Raw genomic sequence first — 13,668 nt, 5'->3', positions numbered from 1 at the left:
GAAGTTCAGTATCCCCTGCGAACAGTGGTTGAAGTCTCGACCATCTCGTAGCATACATAGAAACTACTCCGTAGCAACCGAGCAACCGGAGATATGGCCCTCGGATGTTTAAAATCAGTGGGGGTTGGGAAGTCCGGGGAAGGTCTCCATTACCCCACACACAACCCGTGGTGGGGTTTGGTTTTTTCTGATCACCCCGATTGCCCTAACCTTCCCGTGCTGTAGCTAAGGTTAGGTACTTACTACCTCAGGTGCATACCTACCCGGCACCCCGTAGTATTGGCTCCGACAACAATCTGCAAATACGTGGCTTGTCTTGCCGAACGTTGCCTTATTGGACTCTCAATTTGACGTCTCCGCAAGCCTCGGACCTGAAACTGAAGCGCAGGATGGATGATGGCATGTGAGACGCGAAAGTCACACTACACCACCTGCTGAATTTTCCGAGAAAAACACGAGTCCTTATAGAAGCCGACCTCATTCCTCCTTTTGGTCCGTCATTTTTCCGGTACTGCATCAGGGCCATGTACAAGGAAAGAAGCGTTTGTGGCATGTGCTTGAAAGATCCTCAGGGTATTGGTCTAGCTAAGGAGAACACGCAATTCCAGAAACGAAGGGGAAAAAAAAGGAAAACGAAAACGTCAGCATTGCGGGGGAAAGACGTATATGTGTACTGATGGGAAATCACAGGTAACCGGATCCGAAAAGTTTGCCCGGCAACTGCCCAGAGCCTGTCGACAAGCAGATGGCACATGCGAGGAGAACGAATGCCACGCGCAGTTCAACGTAATCACCAAGAACTTTAAAGGACCTTCCTACTTACAAATCGAGATTTTGAGATGCCACGACTCGTTATCATCCTGCCTTTCCACCGAGCACTTTACATGACCCATCCTGAATGAAACCGTTCCCAGGAATGGCAGCTGAGCAAACGACCAGACATCGGAACGCACCCCCAGCATATAGCGAGGTTACCGGCCAACAGTCGAGCCAGGGTTTCAGGTCCGAGAAGGGCCCATCTAAGCACTTTTCTGAGGATGGGCCGTCTTCGACTCCGGCTGGTACAAGGCGACCGACTGTATGGCGCAGAATCTGGAACCGCCTTGCCCTCCCGCGTTGGTTGAGACAGGTCCGCTCTGAACCTCCTGTCAGCCCACTGCCGTCGAGAGAATTAGAGAATGCTCGGCCCCTTCCAAGATCACATCTGCCTTTGGCCGGCAGCGTGTCTCAGTACTCTGACGACGGGTGGAGGAGGCCAGTGACCACCTGCAGCGTCCAGACTGGCCGACTTCCACCCCGTGGCCGCTGGAGGTACAAACTGGCTCGCCAACACTGCCCGATCGAACGCGCAACTCCGGAGGCACTAGAAGCAGCACCCTGGATTGCCGAAGCCATCGTCGGCGTCCAGGATCTGCGTCGTCTGGTGCAGGAGCGACCGGCTTGGCTCGAAAATCTTCACCGGTGCTTTTCTGACAAGATCTCGACAAAGCGCCATCCATTACTCCCCAATAAGAAGTTGTTCCGTCGACGCATCAAGATCTACTACAGGAGTCCTGACGGGGCGAGTCTCTCCCGGGCGGTCGGCATCTCCATCTGGCACCGCGATGCCCAGTGGCTGGCAGCCCTGACATATGCCCGCATGGCAACCATGTTCCGCCCCGAAACCATGATGTGGTGAACACTGCGTTTCCTCCTGGATGCTCCTTTCCTCCGGATCATCGTCCTCTCTATCCCCCGCTCCCTCCGGCGTGGCCCACAGCTGATTCCACCTTTTCCCCCCTACTTCTCCAACCATGATAAAGTCTAACTAACACTGTGATGTGCTCCTGCAGTGCATCTGCACACACATTTTCCGCCGAGGACGTCCTGGATGTCGGAAAGGTGTTCTATCTGGTCTTTCCTAAATCGTGTTGCACCCAATGGTGGCCTCCCTGCTTTCAGGGCGACGGCCGGTGCATGTTTCGAAGGATCTTCGCAACACACCTCTACCTGGATGACCCGGAACTGCGAGACCTGGCTCACAGCTACTTTGGGCCCCAGCTACCGGGCGGCCGCCCACCGCCCATGAAGATGTGTCCGCCGGAGAGGGAAGACGCAGAATGTGCCTGTCACAATGCGTTTTTCACATAAAAACTCTTTCGAATTGTAGGAGCCAGTCGAACTTTGACTGGTGCGGAAGCTTTTGGTTAGGTGGGAAGTGACTGTTTTGAACAACATGCTCTATTAGACAGCGTTTCCATTTACTCATTTGTCACCGTTGTTCAGCCGCTATTACACTCGAAGCATAATATACTACTCCGTATCGCCTACTTATACGAAGCGTCTACTTCTACGGAGTAGGAAGCAAAGAAAATAAAATGTGCAAATGATGTAATAGCGTTCACGTACGGAGATATTTGGTTTTGTTTGCTTCGTCCATACGAACACCAGCCAAACGGCTCGTGAGCAAAACGGGGACTGAATTTGAGGTTAGTGGGGCACGCACTAAAGTTACCTTATCAAGAATAAAAAACGAACCAGGTGGCGTTATAATCTTGCTCTACACCTCGTCGAAGTGCTGGTGAGAGAGAAGCGTGTTCATTGCTGAAGCATCTTAAAACTCAGGGGTAAGGGTTGGCGGGGCAACCAGTGCCAACCAGAGAGGTGTTCCAGCACCGCGGGGCGCTGAGTGTGCTCCTAACAGGGCACGTCATCTTTTGGCGGGGCGAGGCCTACCGTAGACAGCGGGATGGAATCTACAGTATGTACATACAATCCCAACACACTCCTACGCAACGGGGCTGCTCACCTACAGACGAAGATGCAGAGAAAACAAGGGCGGGGATATTCTGGGCATCTCCCACGCTTGAAGCCGGTCGAGCAAGATCCGCTCGCAGAATACGGCCTACCCTCCAAAGGCGAGAAGAGGTGCGCCAGCGCCTGGCCGGGGAGCCCCGCCAACGGCCCGGCTTTCAGGTGCTCTGAGAACCATTCTCGCTGACTTTCTCCTGTTGCAGACTCCTCTCTCCCAAGGTCCAAGAATCCTATTACACTCAAATAACCGCCCGTTACCTCGCCTTCTGCACCGCCGCCGGCGACCGGGATAACCTACAAAAGCAATTTGCACGCCTCTCCTTGACCGGCGGCGACAGCAAGAGCAGCAGACCCTCGCAGTTGCAGCCCCTCCCGTCCCCGTTACTATCACCGTCACCCCAGACGGAACAGCCAGCTGGTCTACCAGAAGTATCAACCCACGATCACCCACCCAAACCATCAGAAACGGAACGACCGCACCCCTCTTCATCTTCCTCCTACTCCTCCGCTGCCGCCGCCGCTGCCGAAGCCCACCCCGATAGCGAGCAACACCAGCACCTTTCCCAGATCCTCTCGGCCCTCCGCAAACTGCGCGAAGCACTAGTCGCCTCCAACCGGCGCGACCACTTCGCCGTCCAGGTCTACCTCTTTTCCGCGCGCCTGGGCATCCTAGCATCCGCATACGAGACGTACTATCCTGCGCTGCTGCAGCTCCTCCGATGGCGTTCAAGAATAACAACAACAACAACAACAACCACCACCACCACCACAAACGCAACAAGCACTACCTCCGAGACCGCGGCGGGAGGGAATAGGCACGGCGATGTCGCCGCCGCCGCCGCCGCCGCCAACGACAACGACGACGGCGCCCTGACGTCGCTCGAGCGGCAAGAGGTGGTGGGCTACCTGGTGCTGGACGCGGCGTGCCGGCGGGGGGACCTGGCGGGGGCGTACCGGCTGCGGCACGAGCAGGGGCTGCGGGACGGGCGGGTGGACGGGGCGCTGCGGGCGCTGGCGGCGGACAACTGGGTGGCGTGGCGGCGGGTGCGGCGGCAGGTGGACGGGTACCGGGCGCGGCTGATGGACTTTGCCGAGGCCCGCGTCGTCGTGCTCCACACGCTCAAGGCCTTCGCCCGCGCCTACCACTCGGTGCCCCTCGGCGTGCTCGAGGAGCAGACGGGCTGCGCCTGGGCCGACCTCAAGGAGAGGTTCGGCGTCGGCTGGGAGCTGGACGCCGGGAACGTCGTGATTCGCAAGGTCAAGGGCAGGTGAGCTGATGGGGAAAAAAAAAAAGAGAGATAGCGACAGAAGAGGGGATAAGGTTGAAGAGGGAGAGGGTTGGGGGTGGGGGGGGGGAGGGTTGGAGTCGGGGATTTGGGAGGCAATATCGATACCCTAAGGGACGAATGCTTATTGATTATGATAGATGATGGGATGCGGATCGAGCTGCGATGGTTGGAGGCAACGAAGGTAGATGGGAGTCAAGGTGGCCTTCCCAGCGGTGTCTTGCTATGACCTGCTTGAACAAAAAGCGAATTGCAGTGGTTGAGAAGCTCTCTTCCCTTTTTCTCTCTCGTTCAATTGCTCTCACTGTTTTCATCGACTCATCGGTCTCCCTTATCATCTTCCGAATCCCATACATCGCGCATTAGTTAAATTATTTTGCTAGCTCTACACATATTAATACGTCTGTACATGTTACATGTCAAGACCTGCATCATACCAAGGCTCTCGGATGCATGCATACATGCATCGTGCTGCAGCGGCTCTTGGTTTCGAGCCCAGCCAAGGCCGCATATCACGTACAGCACCGCCATTCAATCATATGGTGCAAAGATCCATAAGCCATCATTAAACCATTCCTTTTGATTGCCGAGCAGCGCCCAACGTTTGATCGACAGCGGTAGTGTCGATGCTGAGACGCCGAGAGACCATTCTGCGGCGAGCGTGTTTAGAGAAGGGCGACGGCAGCAATGATGCCGCCGATGGCGCCGAGGCCGGCGGCAGCAGTCGGGCGGGGGCCGAGGTTGCTGGACTGGGTCGAAGTCTCGGTGGCGGCGGCGGTGGCGGTGTTGGTAGGACCGAAGGTCGTGCCGGAGCCCGAGGCCGTGGTCGAGGCCGAGCCGGTGGTCGGGGCGCTGGCGGCGGAGCCGGTCGCCGAGGTGGAGGCGGTCGCGCAGGAGACCGAGCTCGGCAGGTCGGTCACGCCGACACCGCGGCAGAGCTGTGCGCGTGGAAGAGAACCTGTCAGCGCACCGGGAACGCAACGGTTGATTGAAACGGGACCCGTTGAAGGGAATCAAGAAAGGAGACTCACGTTGGCGGCAACGCTGACGGCCTGTGCCTGGTCCTGAGCGCTGCAATCGCCAGCTAGGCAGCACGCGATGTCACTGAGGAAGCTCTTCTCCTGGCAGATGCACTTCACATCCCTCCCGCAGTTGCCAATGCCGCCGGCGAGGAAAGAGCTCGCGCATGATTGCTGCAATGGTGCACCCGTTAGCAACTCCGCACGCGCGCACGCAAGAACCCTTGTTTGCAACAGTGGCCGATTCGGCAAGACGTACAGCGCATTCAGGGAGGCCGAGACCGTCCTGGGCGACGACGGCGCCGGCAAGAGCGAGGGTAAGAGCAGCGATGGCCTTCATAATGGCGGTGTTTGGCGGCGTGCGGATGGAGATAATCGATTGGTCGTCTCGGAGGAGGGCTACGTTTGTTTTTAAGAGCTGGGGGAGATGGAGACGCGAACTGGGGGAGCGGCACCCCAGTGTTAAATAGCTTTGACAAACACGTCGAGTTCGCTCCCCCCATGGCGCGGCCCGAGCCAATGGGTAGGGCCTCCCGCCACTGTACTAGTACAGTACATAAGCTATTAGTGTACACTAACTAGTTAGCTGGAAGGACGTCCCCACCTCGTCGGTGGCCTGCAAGGGGAGGGAGGATGGGCTGTGCATGGCGCCCGCCGGCCGCCAGCTCTTTCCGGTCTTGCCGGAAAGGGATGGCATTGACGCTCGCTTGCAACACGTTCATTTCGACTCTCGGCTGATTTGACACTAGTTACCAAGTACGGAGTACTCCGTAGTATCCGCTGTATCTCCAGGTTTCATCACTGTTCCCATCGACATTGGGCCTGTGGCTCGAGGCGTGTTCCGACCCCTTTTGCATTGCGGGGCTGAAGGCCTCCCGTCTCCGCAACTTCTAGGTAGGCCTTTCCAACCTGCCGCAACAGATGTCGGGAATGCAATCATATTTATCCCCTTCTTTCAGAAAAGCAAGTGAGACTCCCGGCGTGTTGTGCAAAGAGTGTATGTATGGCATGGGGCGAGTCTTGTTACGATGACCTCTTGTAGCATTCAATTGAGGTACTAAGACATGGATGAACGAAGAAACGTCATCGAAATCTCCTCAGCACACCCTTGCCACGCTGTGTACTGTATGTATGTACGCGTACGGTGTCGCCGTGAAGATGGGCAGGAGGAACTTCGGTGATACCCCGACTCCGCCGGCGATCTTCTGGGGGATCGTCTTGGTATTTCCCCCGGTTAATTGGTCGGCACAGGACCAGTCCGAGCAAGCAGCAAACATGGATGGTCCTTTGCCGTGGCGGAGTCTCGGGGATCACAGAAGTGCGTTCCCCGGGCCGATAACCATTAGTTATGGAGAGGAGAGTATCAATGCTGGCAAGACATTTTTAGCGTCATACTTGTACTAGAGAAGGTAAGGTATGAAGAATCGCAAGGTATCAAAAGACGAGAAGATTAGGGAGTAGTTATCAGGAACCAACCCGAGTGCAAAGACAGATCTTCTGAGAGTACGCCGCAGCTCTGCGTAGAAACCTGAAACGCCCCACAGCGGTGTTAGAATCGCTTTCCACTTGTGATTCGTCTCGGAAAGTCGGTCTCTTGTCATTGCGATCCCCGGTCGACTTCTGTCGGCAGTCTGGGATTGGACGCAGAAGCTGCTAACTAACTACACTTACGTAGTGTGCACAGATCGGGGGGCCTGCCCCTCCCCCGAGCCGCATGACTGCAGTTGTGGTTGGTGGGATTGGCCCACACCACCTGCCACGCCGCATCTTGCTTGCGCTAAGGATCGCTGTAAGACCACTACTGAGTCCAGGGCAACACTTTGAGGAATCATCAATACCTTTTTTTTTTTTGTTCAATAAGGTCCTCCAGTTGCTGCGCACCAGAATATTTCGCCTGGTCTTGACAGGTGGTGGGGCGAGCCAAACCCAACAGCAGCCAACGATCAGCGCGCGGAAGGCATCCAAATCGCCGGGAATACCTGGCTATACCGCCGCGCATGTAAAATCTGGTTGCCATCTGTCGCAGCGGAAGATAGGCGCAGGTTTGACGAACGCGTCAAGATGGGGTTGGGGGTTCTCGAGGACCGGGTCATGGACCACGTCCCAGGTGCGGCACCCTTGTGACTGCCAGACTCCTCCTCTCGGCCGCGCCGCTGACGGGAAATGCTTGCTATTAGGGACGACCAGATACTTCGACGACCCGGAAAGACCACAGTATGCCGCCGACGGCGTCGAGGGCCTCAAGTGCGACACCAGCGGGCCGGTGCCCGTCATCCTGGTACCGCAGCCGTCCGACGATCCGAACGATCCCCTCAACTGGCCGCTCTGGAAGCGCGACCTCATCACCTTCATCCTCTCCATGGTGGCCATCTTCGCCACCTGCCTCGGCCCGATCCTCGCCGCAAACACCGTGACTCTGGGCCTTTACTACACCACATCTTTCGCCAAGATCGCCGAGTTGACGGGCTGGTACCTGCTGGGCGTCGGCATTGCCGCCTTTTTCTTTGTGCCTTCGGGTCGCATCTGGGGCAAACGCCATCTGTTTGTCGGGGGCACGCTCCTGCTGGTGGTGACGGCGGCATGGGGCGGAGCGTCGCAGGGTGAGGGCAACTACCGCAGCATGGTGGCCGCGAGGGTCTTTCAGGGCATCGCTACGGCTCCCTTTGAGTCCCTGGTCAACGCCGCGGTGGGGGACTTGTACTACGTTCATGTGAGTGCGACAACCAAGAACAACCAAGACGCGACGCGCTGCTCGAGTCTGCACGTTGGGTGGAGAAATGAAGCAAGGCTGACGACTAGAGCCAGCAACGCGGAATCCGCATGGCCTTCACAAACCTCGCCGTCTTTGGCGGCGCCTTCTTCACCCCCATTCTCGTCGGCAAGATTACCAACACCATCGGGTGGTGGTGGACTTTCTACCTGGTGGCCATCTTCTGTGGCGCTTGCTTCCCACTCGTCTTCCTCTTCTGCCCGGAGACGGCATACCGTCGAGACACGGTGTTGAACCTTGACCTGCTGGACAAGGAGAACCCGGCGAATGCTCGCGCCGCCAATCCCGGAACACCGGAAGACGCGGAGAAGTCGGGCCAGAGCAATGGGGGGGTCTCGGCGGTGAAGACGGACGAAGAAGCCAACACGGGGCCCGAAGCCAACGGGGCCGCGAGTACCGCAGCACCGGTCTCTGCCAAATCAGCTACCAGGCCAAAGGCGACATTCAAGCAGTCATTGGCTCTCTTCAACGGCCGCAAAACTGACGAGACGTTCTGGAAACTCCTTCTGCGGCCTCTCCCGCTGTTCCTACAGCCTGCCTTCCTCTGGGCTTGCTTGATCCAAGGACTGATGATCGGTTGGACTGTCTTCATCGGCGTCATCATGGCCCAGTTCTTCCTCGGCTCGCCGCTATGGTGGGGAGAGGTCAAGACGGGTTACGCCTACACGGCAGCCTTCATTGGCGCCATTGTCGGCTTCGTCATCGCCGGAGCGCTGTCCGACTGGAGCGCGCGTGCCATGACCAAGTGGAACAATGGCATCTACGAGCCCGAATTCCGCATTCTGCTCGTTATCCCTCAGCTCATCATCGGCTGCGCTGGTCTGTACGGCTTCGGTACCACCATTGACGGACTCTTGTATGAGAAATACCACTACGCCGTCCCGTTGACCTTCTTCGGCCTCGAGGTCGCCGGCATGGTGATTGGTGCCGTCGCGAGCTCCTTGTACATTGTCGATGCTTACCGTACGTTCTGTGTTTTCCCTCGTGCCCTCGTCCGTACAGCCACTCGAGACGGACACTAATGCGCAAACAGGCGACTTGTCTATTGAGGGCTTCACCTGCATGATCATCTTCAAAAACGTATTCAGTTTCGCCCTCACCTTTAGGGCTTTCGATTGGCTCGTTGCAAGCAACACAAAGGCCGAGCCCTTGTTCAACATTGTCGCTTCGATTCAGGTGGCTGTCTGCGTGCTCAGCATACCCATGTGTAAGTGACACGGGAACTTCCCAAGTCTGACCCACAGCGACGTGACGGGGAGGGGACCCTGACTTTTGTTTCTAGATGTCTTCGGCAAGCGAATCCGAAGTTTCTTTCACCGCCACGACTTGCTAGAGGCCTTCGGGGTCCGGTAAACGATAAGGTCCTGAGCATTTGGGATCATGCGTTATTGTGGACCGGACGTTCCTGCGTCAGAATCGAAAACTAAGGGAGCTTGGAAACGGTCTCTTATTGCATCATCATCTTACGACATTTTGCGATGCTACGTATCTTACTTAATCTAATGTCTCCTTACTTTCGGCGGATAACTCGGCGAGTGTTGTCGACGGTTGTCGGATGCGCCGATCGACCAAACAGGATTGTTGAGGTTCGCTCTGCGGTATCTGCATCCGCCCTGTTCTTTCGACTTCTTTGGCAGCAGACGTTGAAGTATGTGTGCTACAAGCGTTAATCTACTACACGAGATAGACGGTCATTCACCCTGACCAATTGACATGTCCGTAGCGGTTATATAGAAAACTTATTCTACTCAAAACACCCCGCAAGTCCCGAAACCTCACAAGTCCCGAAACCCAATACCCAAGGCAAATTACACGCCGACATTTTCGTAACCAAGCCCATTCACAACTTGCTCTTTCGCCGCCCGTCTTTCAGGTTCTTGCTCACCTCACCCTTCAACAGGAAATCCGGATACACCATTCCGGGGTCCAAGCCGACCGCGAGCCCGCCCTGCCTGCGCCAGCCGGCGCCGTCCACGACAAGGGTGGTGCCGTTGACGTAGCTAGCCGCGTCGCTCAGCAGGAAGACGGTGGCGTCGGCGATGTCGCGCACCGTGCCCCACCGCCCGCTGGGGACGCCGCGGTCCTGGTCCGCCTTGGACATGCGGCTGCTGGCGAGGCGCTCCATGCCCTCGGTGCCCGCGATGGCGCCCGGCGCGATGCCGTTGGCCGTCACGCCGAACGGGCCGTACTCGAGCGCCAGCGAGCCCACGAGCGAGTCGATGGCCGCCTTGGCGGCCGAGACGTGCGCCTGCAGCGGCATGCCCGTGTAGTGGAAGGTGGCCGAGACGGCGATGAAGCGGCCGCCGGTCAGGCCGGACGGGTTGAGGTTGGGGTTGCGGGCGGCCGAGGCGACGAGGTGCGGGATCGTGGCCTTGATGGTGTTGAAGGTGCCAATCGTGTCGATGTCGATGACCGTCTTGAAGGCGTTGGGGCTGAGGCCCGAGATGGGCGCCACGAAGTTGCCCGCCGCGCCGGCGCTAAACACAGACACAGAGAGAGAGAGATCGAAATCAGAGGGCTGGTCAAAGGACGGGGGAAAGAGCGGCGAGCGGGGCTTACATGACATAGTCGATCGCTCCAAGCTCTTTCACACAGCGGTCTGCTGCCGCCTTGAGGGCATCAAACTGGAATTGACGGTCAAAAAAGGGCTGTCTAATCCGAGAGAAAGAGAACCATGTGCTGCTACGCGCGGGATACGGGACTTACGTTCCGGACATCTACGCCGCCGATGCCAAGGACTCGGGCGCCATTGCGGACTTTGGCAATCTCCTTCGCCGCGGCCTCCGTCTTCTCGACGCTGCGCCCGATAATGCAGGCATCGGCACCAAGATGCACGAGCGCCCGGGTCTGCGCACTTCCAATGGTTCCCGCCCCGCCAGTGATGAAGAGCACTCGGTTGGCTACGCCGGCGTCGAAGTGTTTGGTTAGTTGATAATGACTGTTGATATGGGTTTAACCTAGGCGCGCGGGAGTGACGAATACAAAATGGATAGCACAACAGCAAAGAAACTAACCGAAAATGCCGTCGGCCCAAACGTTGCTCAGATATTCGGACTTTGGAACAGACATTGTGCCACTCCGCCCCTGAAGGGAAAGAATCGCCGACGATAGGCAGGAGCTGCTAAGACACGACAATGAGACTTGCCGACTATGGCAATAGACGCAAGACGATGGAAAGTCTGGGGTTTCGAAGTCGCAAGCTATGTTTCGCTGTTGCGAAAGTAGGACAGCACTGAAAGGCACGATATTAGCTCTGGAATCGAGGGAGCAGCGAGTGCTTGGTGGAGAAGGCAACTTTTATAGTAAGAGGTACCGAATAGTACTTCGTATACGGATAGTAATCCCTAAATTCAGGGTTCTGGCCGAAAGAACGAAGGAACCTCGGCTGGATCCACTTTAGTACCGGCAGCCGATGTGGGACCGGAGCTGAGAGACCTTCCCCGCGTGGAGCATAGCCGCTTGTCGTGACGGGGTCGGTCATCAATGTTACCCTAACTACTCCGTAACTCAGAGGCCACCGGAAATTTTTTTTCTTTTTATTTTCTCAGCCCTTCCTACAGTAGAAACAATTTTGGGGCCTGGATGAAATAGTTGCGCGCCATTTCGATCCCCTTTTGCCTGGCTTCCGAGTGCCAAGCATACACTAGGCCCACAGACTAACATGGCAAGAGGAGAGTCGTGAATTGCGAATGTCAGGGAGATATTTTCATCTATTGGGCTCGGGTTCGCTTCTGAGCTTCCCCCGGGAACCTTCACAGCCAGGGATATCACAAAATCGATGGAGATGGACGCAGGTATGGGATTGTTTTGAATTGTTGCGAAGAAAGGCTCTGAAAAGCCATGGGTTGGAAGTCATTGTATGGCTTGACGGCGACAGCGGTTCGGTCTATCGACACGGAACAAAGAATTGATAGCGGAAGATAGTCCAGTATCATTTGGAATGGACCATGAGAATGCATACTCAGGTAGTGCTGTACAACTTCAAAGTGCAGTTTGAAGGACCTCGTGAAAGCGCGCTTTGAAGCGTGGCCTTATATATATATATATGTATGTATGGGTTCCTGCCGCGACGATATCCATACATCATTTGCCCCGCCAACGCGCGAGACGCGCTTTCAAATCTGCCCCCATTTACGCGCAAACACTCACCAAACAGTTGCTGCTAAGCCTACGGTACCACGAGCAAAAAAAAGACCTTCGGAGCAAATCAGGGTAGCGTGTGATTGCAACAGAAACAAGACTCCTAAAGTAGCAAGAGTGTGATCTCATAGAACTTGGCGACCATGGTGACGGACGATGAAATCCCTGCGCAACCCAAGAAAAAGGCGTTGCCCTTCAAGCGCACCGTCGCGCGGAAGCAGCAATCTCAAAAACCGCAACAGCCGAGCGAGGAAGCAAAAAAGGCCGATGATGATAATGATCTCGACTTCTTCCGTCACACCGACGAAGTCTTTCCCGAAATTCTCCGAGAAGTCAGCGAAGGCAAGGACCAGGAAAATCATGATCGCAAACGCAGGAAGCTCTCAAGCCCGCCGGACGACCCTCAGCGCTCGCACAAGCAACCGGTTACCCTGGACGAATCCGACAATGACCTGATAATGGACGTAAAAGGCAAAGGCAAGGAGATACCCCGGCCAAGGAGGCCCTCGACGCCTTTGCAAACTTCCACGGCACGAGAAGTTTCGGAATCACCGGGCTCCAGCAGAACCACCCCAAGAACGGCGGTCTCGAGGAGAAGCCTTTCGAAAAACACCGCCGGTTCACCTGGGGCCCCGGTAACGGTACTCGCCTCCGACGTCTCCGACTCGGACGACGTCGGCGTTGTCAAACCCACTGCACCTTCCAACAAGAGAGGAGCCAGCAACCCCACGACTCCGGGCCGTTCGCGCGACACCTCCTCAACATCCTCCTCACCCATCGAGATCCTCCCCAACCCCGACCCCGATCCTAACCCGCCCAGCGGCGACGACTTCTCCGAATGGGTCGCCAAGGCGCGCGCCCTCCAGGCCTCCGAGAGTCACACCGCCGTCGTGGAGGTCCTGACGACCTCGCGCATCGAGGGCTGCGACAAGCCGGTGAGGACGCGGTGCCGGATGAACCAGGCCGTGCAGATCATCCTCAAGGCCTGGATCGAGCGGACGCGGAGCTCCCGCGTGGTGATCCCCGACGACATGGCCGCGCGCATGTTCCTCACCTGGAAGGGAAACAAGATCTACGGGCACAGCACGCTCGCGTCGCTGGGCGTGCAGGTGGACGCGAAGGGCCGCCTGCGCAACAACCAGGGCGAGGGCTACACCCGCGACGGGATCCACCTGGAGGTCTGGACCGAGGAGGAGTATGCGGCGTACCTGGAGAACCGGGGCAAGAAGCGAGCATCGAGGTTGCTGGCGGCTGATGATGAGGATGACGACGATGACTCGGGGGTCGATGACCGAAGAGGGGCGAGCGGAGGGGCGGAAGAGGCGCCGGCGCCGGCGCAGCAGCGGAAGAAGAAGGGGATTCGCATCGTGCTCAAGGCGAAAGACCACGAACCGCTCAAGCTGACGACGAGAGAGGACACGACTGTCGAGATGCTCATCGAGGCATTCCGGGCCCAGCGGAATCTCGGGCCTGAGTGGGATGTTGCTATGTGGTTTGACGGGGAGAGGTTGGAGGAAGATTCGCTGGTTACGGATCTGGACGTCGATCCGGACGACGTTAACCAGCTAGAGGTGCATGTCAAAAGGGGTGGCAGCTGAGAAGACGTCCGAAAGACGCGATGAGTGGACGAGTGGAAAAGGCTTGCACCGCGATTGATACC

At 57.0% G+C, this 13,668-nt stretch overlaps 6 protein-coding genes across 6 annotated transcripts; 4 read left to right on the top strand and 2 right to left on the bottom strand.

The window, feature by feature from the left end:
- Positions 1-916: 916 nt before the first annotated feature.
- Positions 917-2,130, top strand: MYCTH_2108150 (uncharacterized protein; the record flags this gene model as incomplete). Its single annotated transcript, XM_003660716.1, has 2 exons — positions 917-1,674; positions 1,833-2,130. The coding sequence occupies 2 exons, from the start codon at positions 917-919 to the stop codon at positions 2,128-2,130; spliced, it is 1,056 nt and encodes a 351-aa protein (XP_003660764.1).
- Positions 2,131-2,800: 670 nt separating this feature from the next.
- Positions 2,801-4,065, top strand: MYCTH_2051392 (uncharacterized protein; the record flags this gene model as incomplete). The annotated part of the gene is made up of 4 exons (XM_003660715.1): positions 2,801-2,907; positions 2,997-3,211; positions 3,323-3,517; positions 3,602-4,065. The coding sequence occupies 4 exons, from the start codon at positions 2,801-2,803 to the stop codon at positions 4,063-4,065; spliced, it is 981 nt and encodes a 326-aa protein (XP_003660763.1).
- Positions 4,066-4,589: 524 nt separating this feature from the next.
- Positions 4,590-5,621, bottom strand: MYCTH_2299445 (uncharacterized protein). The gene is made up of 3 exons (XM_003660714.1): positions 5,358-5,621; positions 5,111-5,272; positions 4,590-5,017 (listed from the first exon to the last, which is right to left on the bottom strand). The coding sequence occupies exons 1-3, from the start codon at positions 5,436-5,438 to the stop codon at positions 4,745-4,747; spliced, it is 516 nt and encodes a 171-aa protein (XP_003660762.1). The 5' UTR covers positions 5,439-5,621; the 3' UTR covers positions 4,590-4,744.
- Positions 5,622-6,886: 1,265 nt separating this feature from the next.
- On the top strand, positions 6,887-9,465 carry MYCTH_2299442 (uncharacterized protein). Its single transcript, XM_003660713.1, has 5 exons — positions 6,887-7,205; positions 7,276-7,808; positions 7,904-8,831; positions 8,902-9,075; positions 9,151-9,465. The coding sequence occupies exons 1-5, from the start codon at positions 7,160-7,162 to the stop codon at positions 9,219-9,221; spliced, it is 1,752 nt and encodes a 583-aa protein (XP_003660761.1). The 5' UTR covers positions 6,887-7,159; the 3' UTR covers positions 9,222-9,465.
- Positions 9,466-9,623: 158 nt separating this feature from the next.
- On the bottom strand, positions 9,624-11,026 carry MYCTH_2299438 (uncharacterized protein). The gene is made up of 4 exons (XM_003660712.1): positions 10,883-11,026; positions 10,575-10,768; positions 10,428-10,492; positions 9,624-10,345 (listed from the first exon to the last, which is right to left on the bottom strand). The coding sequence occupies exons 1-4, from the start codon at positions 10,935-10,937 to the stop codon at positions 9,709-9,711; spliced, it is 951 nt and encodes a 316-aa protein (XP_003660760.1). The 5' UTR covers positions 10,938-11,026; the 3' UTR covers positions 9,624-9,708.
- A 1,116-nt stretch (positions 11,027-12,142) lies between these two features.
- On the top strand, positions 12,143-13,606 carry MYCTH_37848 (uncharacterized protein; the record flags this gene model as incomplete). Its single annotated transcript, XM_003660711.1, has 1 exon — positions 12,143-13,606. A coding segment is annotated over one exon (1,464 nt), but the record flags the coding sequence as incomplete, so codon positions are not given.
- Between the last annotated feature and the right edge of the window lie 62 nt (positions 13,607-13,668).

Source organism: Thermothelomyces thermophilus, chromosome 1 (assembly GCF_000226095.1).
Source record: "Thermothelomyces thermophilus ATCC 42464 chromosome 1, complete sequence".
Lineage (NCBI taxonomy): Eukaryota > Fungi > Ascomycota > Sordariomycetes > Sordariales > Chaetomiaceae > Thermothelomyces > Thermothelomyces thermophilus.
This window is presented reverse-complemented; position numbering and strand designations above follow the sequence as displayed.

Bases quoted from the DNA above. Each gene is read 5' to 3' on its own strand.
- MYCTH_2299445 (XM_003660714.1), bottom strand. From the start codon at position 5,438: ATGAAGGCCATCGCTGCTCTTACCCTCGCTCTTGCCGGCGCCGTCGTC. The intron at 5,273-5,357 runs GTACGTCTTGCC...GCACCATTGCAG, and splicing joins TCGGCCTCCCTGAATGCGCT to CAATCATGCGCGAGCTCTTT. The intron at 5,018-5,110 runs GTGAGTCTCCTT...CCACGCGCACAG, and splicing joins CCGTCAGCGTTGCCGCCAAC to CTCTGCCGCGGTGTCGGCGT.
- MYCTH_2299442 (XM_003660713.1), top strand. From the start codon at position 7,160: ATGGGGTTGGGGGTTCTCGAGGACCGGGTCATGGACCACGTCCCAG. The intron at 7,206-7,275 runs GTGCGGCACCCT...GCTTGCTATTAG, and splicing joins GGTCATGGACCACGTCCCAG to GGACGACCAGATACTTCGAC. The intron at 8,832-8,901 runs GTACGTTCTGTG...ATGCGCAAACAG, and splicing joins GTACATTGTCGATGCTTACC to GCGACTTGTCTATTGAGGGC.
- MYCTH_2299438 (XM_003660712.1), bottom strand. From the start codon at position 10,937: ATGTCTGTTCCAAAGTCCGAATATCTGAGCAACGTTTGGGCCGACGGC. The intron at 10,769-10,882 runs GTTAGTTTCTTT...ACGCCGGCGTAG, and splicing joins TTGGGCCGACGGCATTTTCG to CCAACCGAGTGCTCTTCATC. The intron at 10,493-10,574 runs GTAAGTCCCGTA...CGTCAATTCCAG, and splicing joins GCGGCGTAGATGTCCGGAAC to TTTGATGCCCTCAAGGCGGC.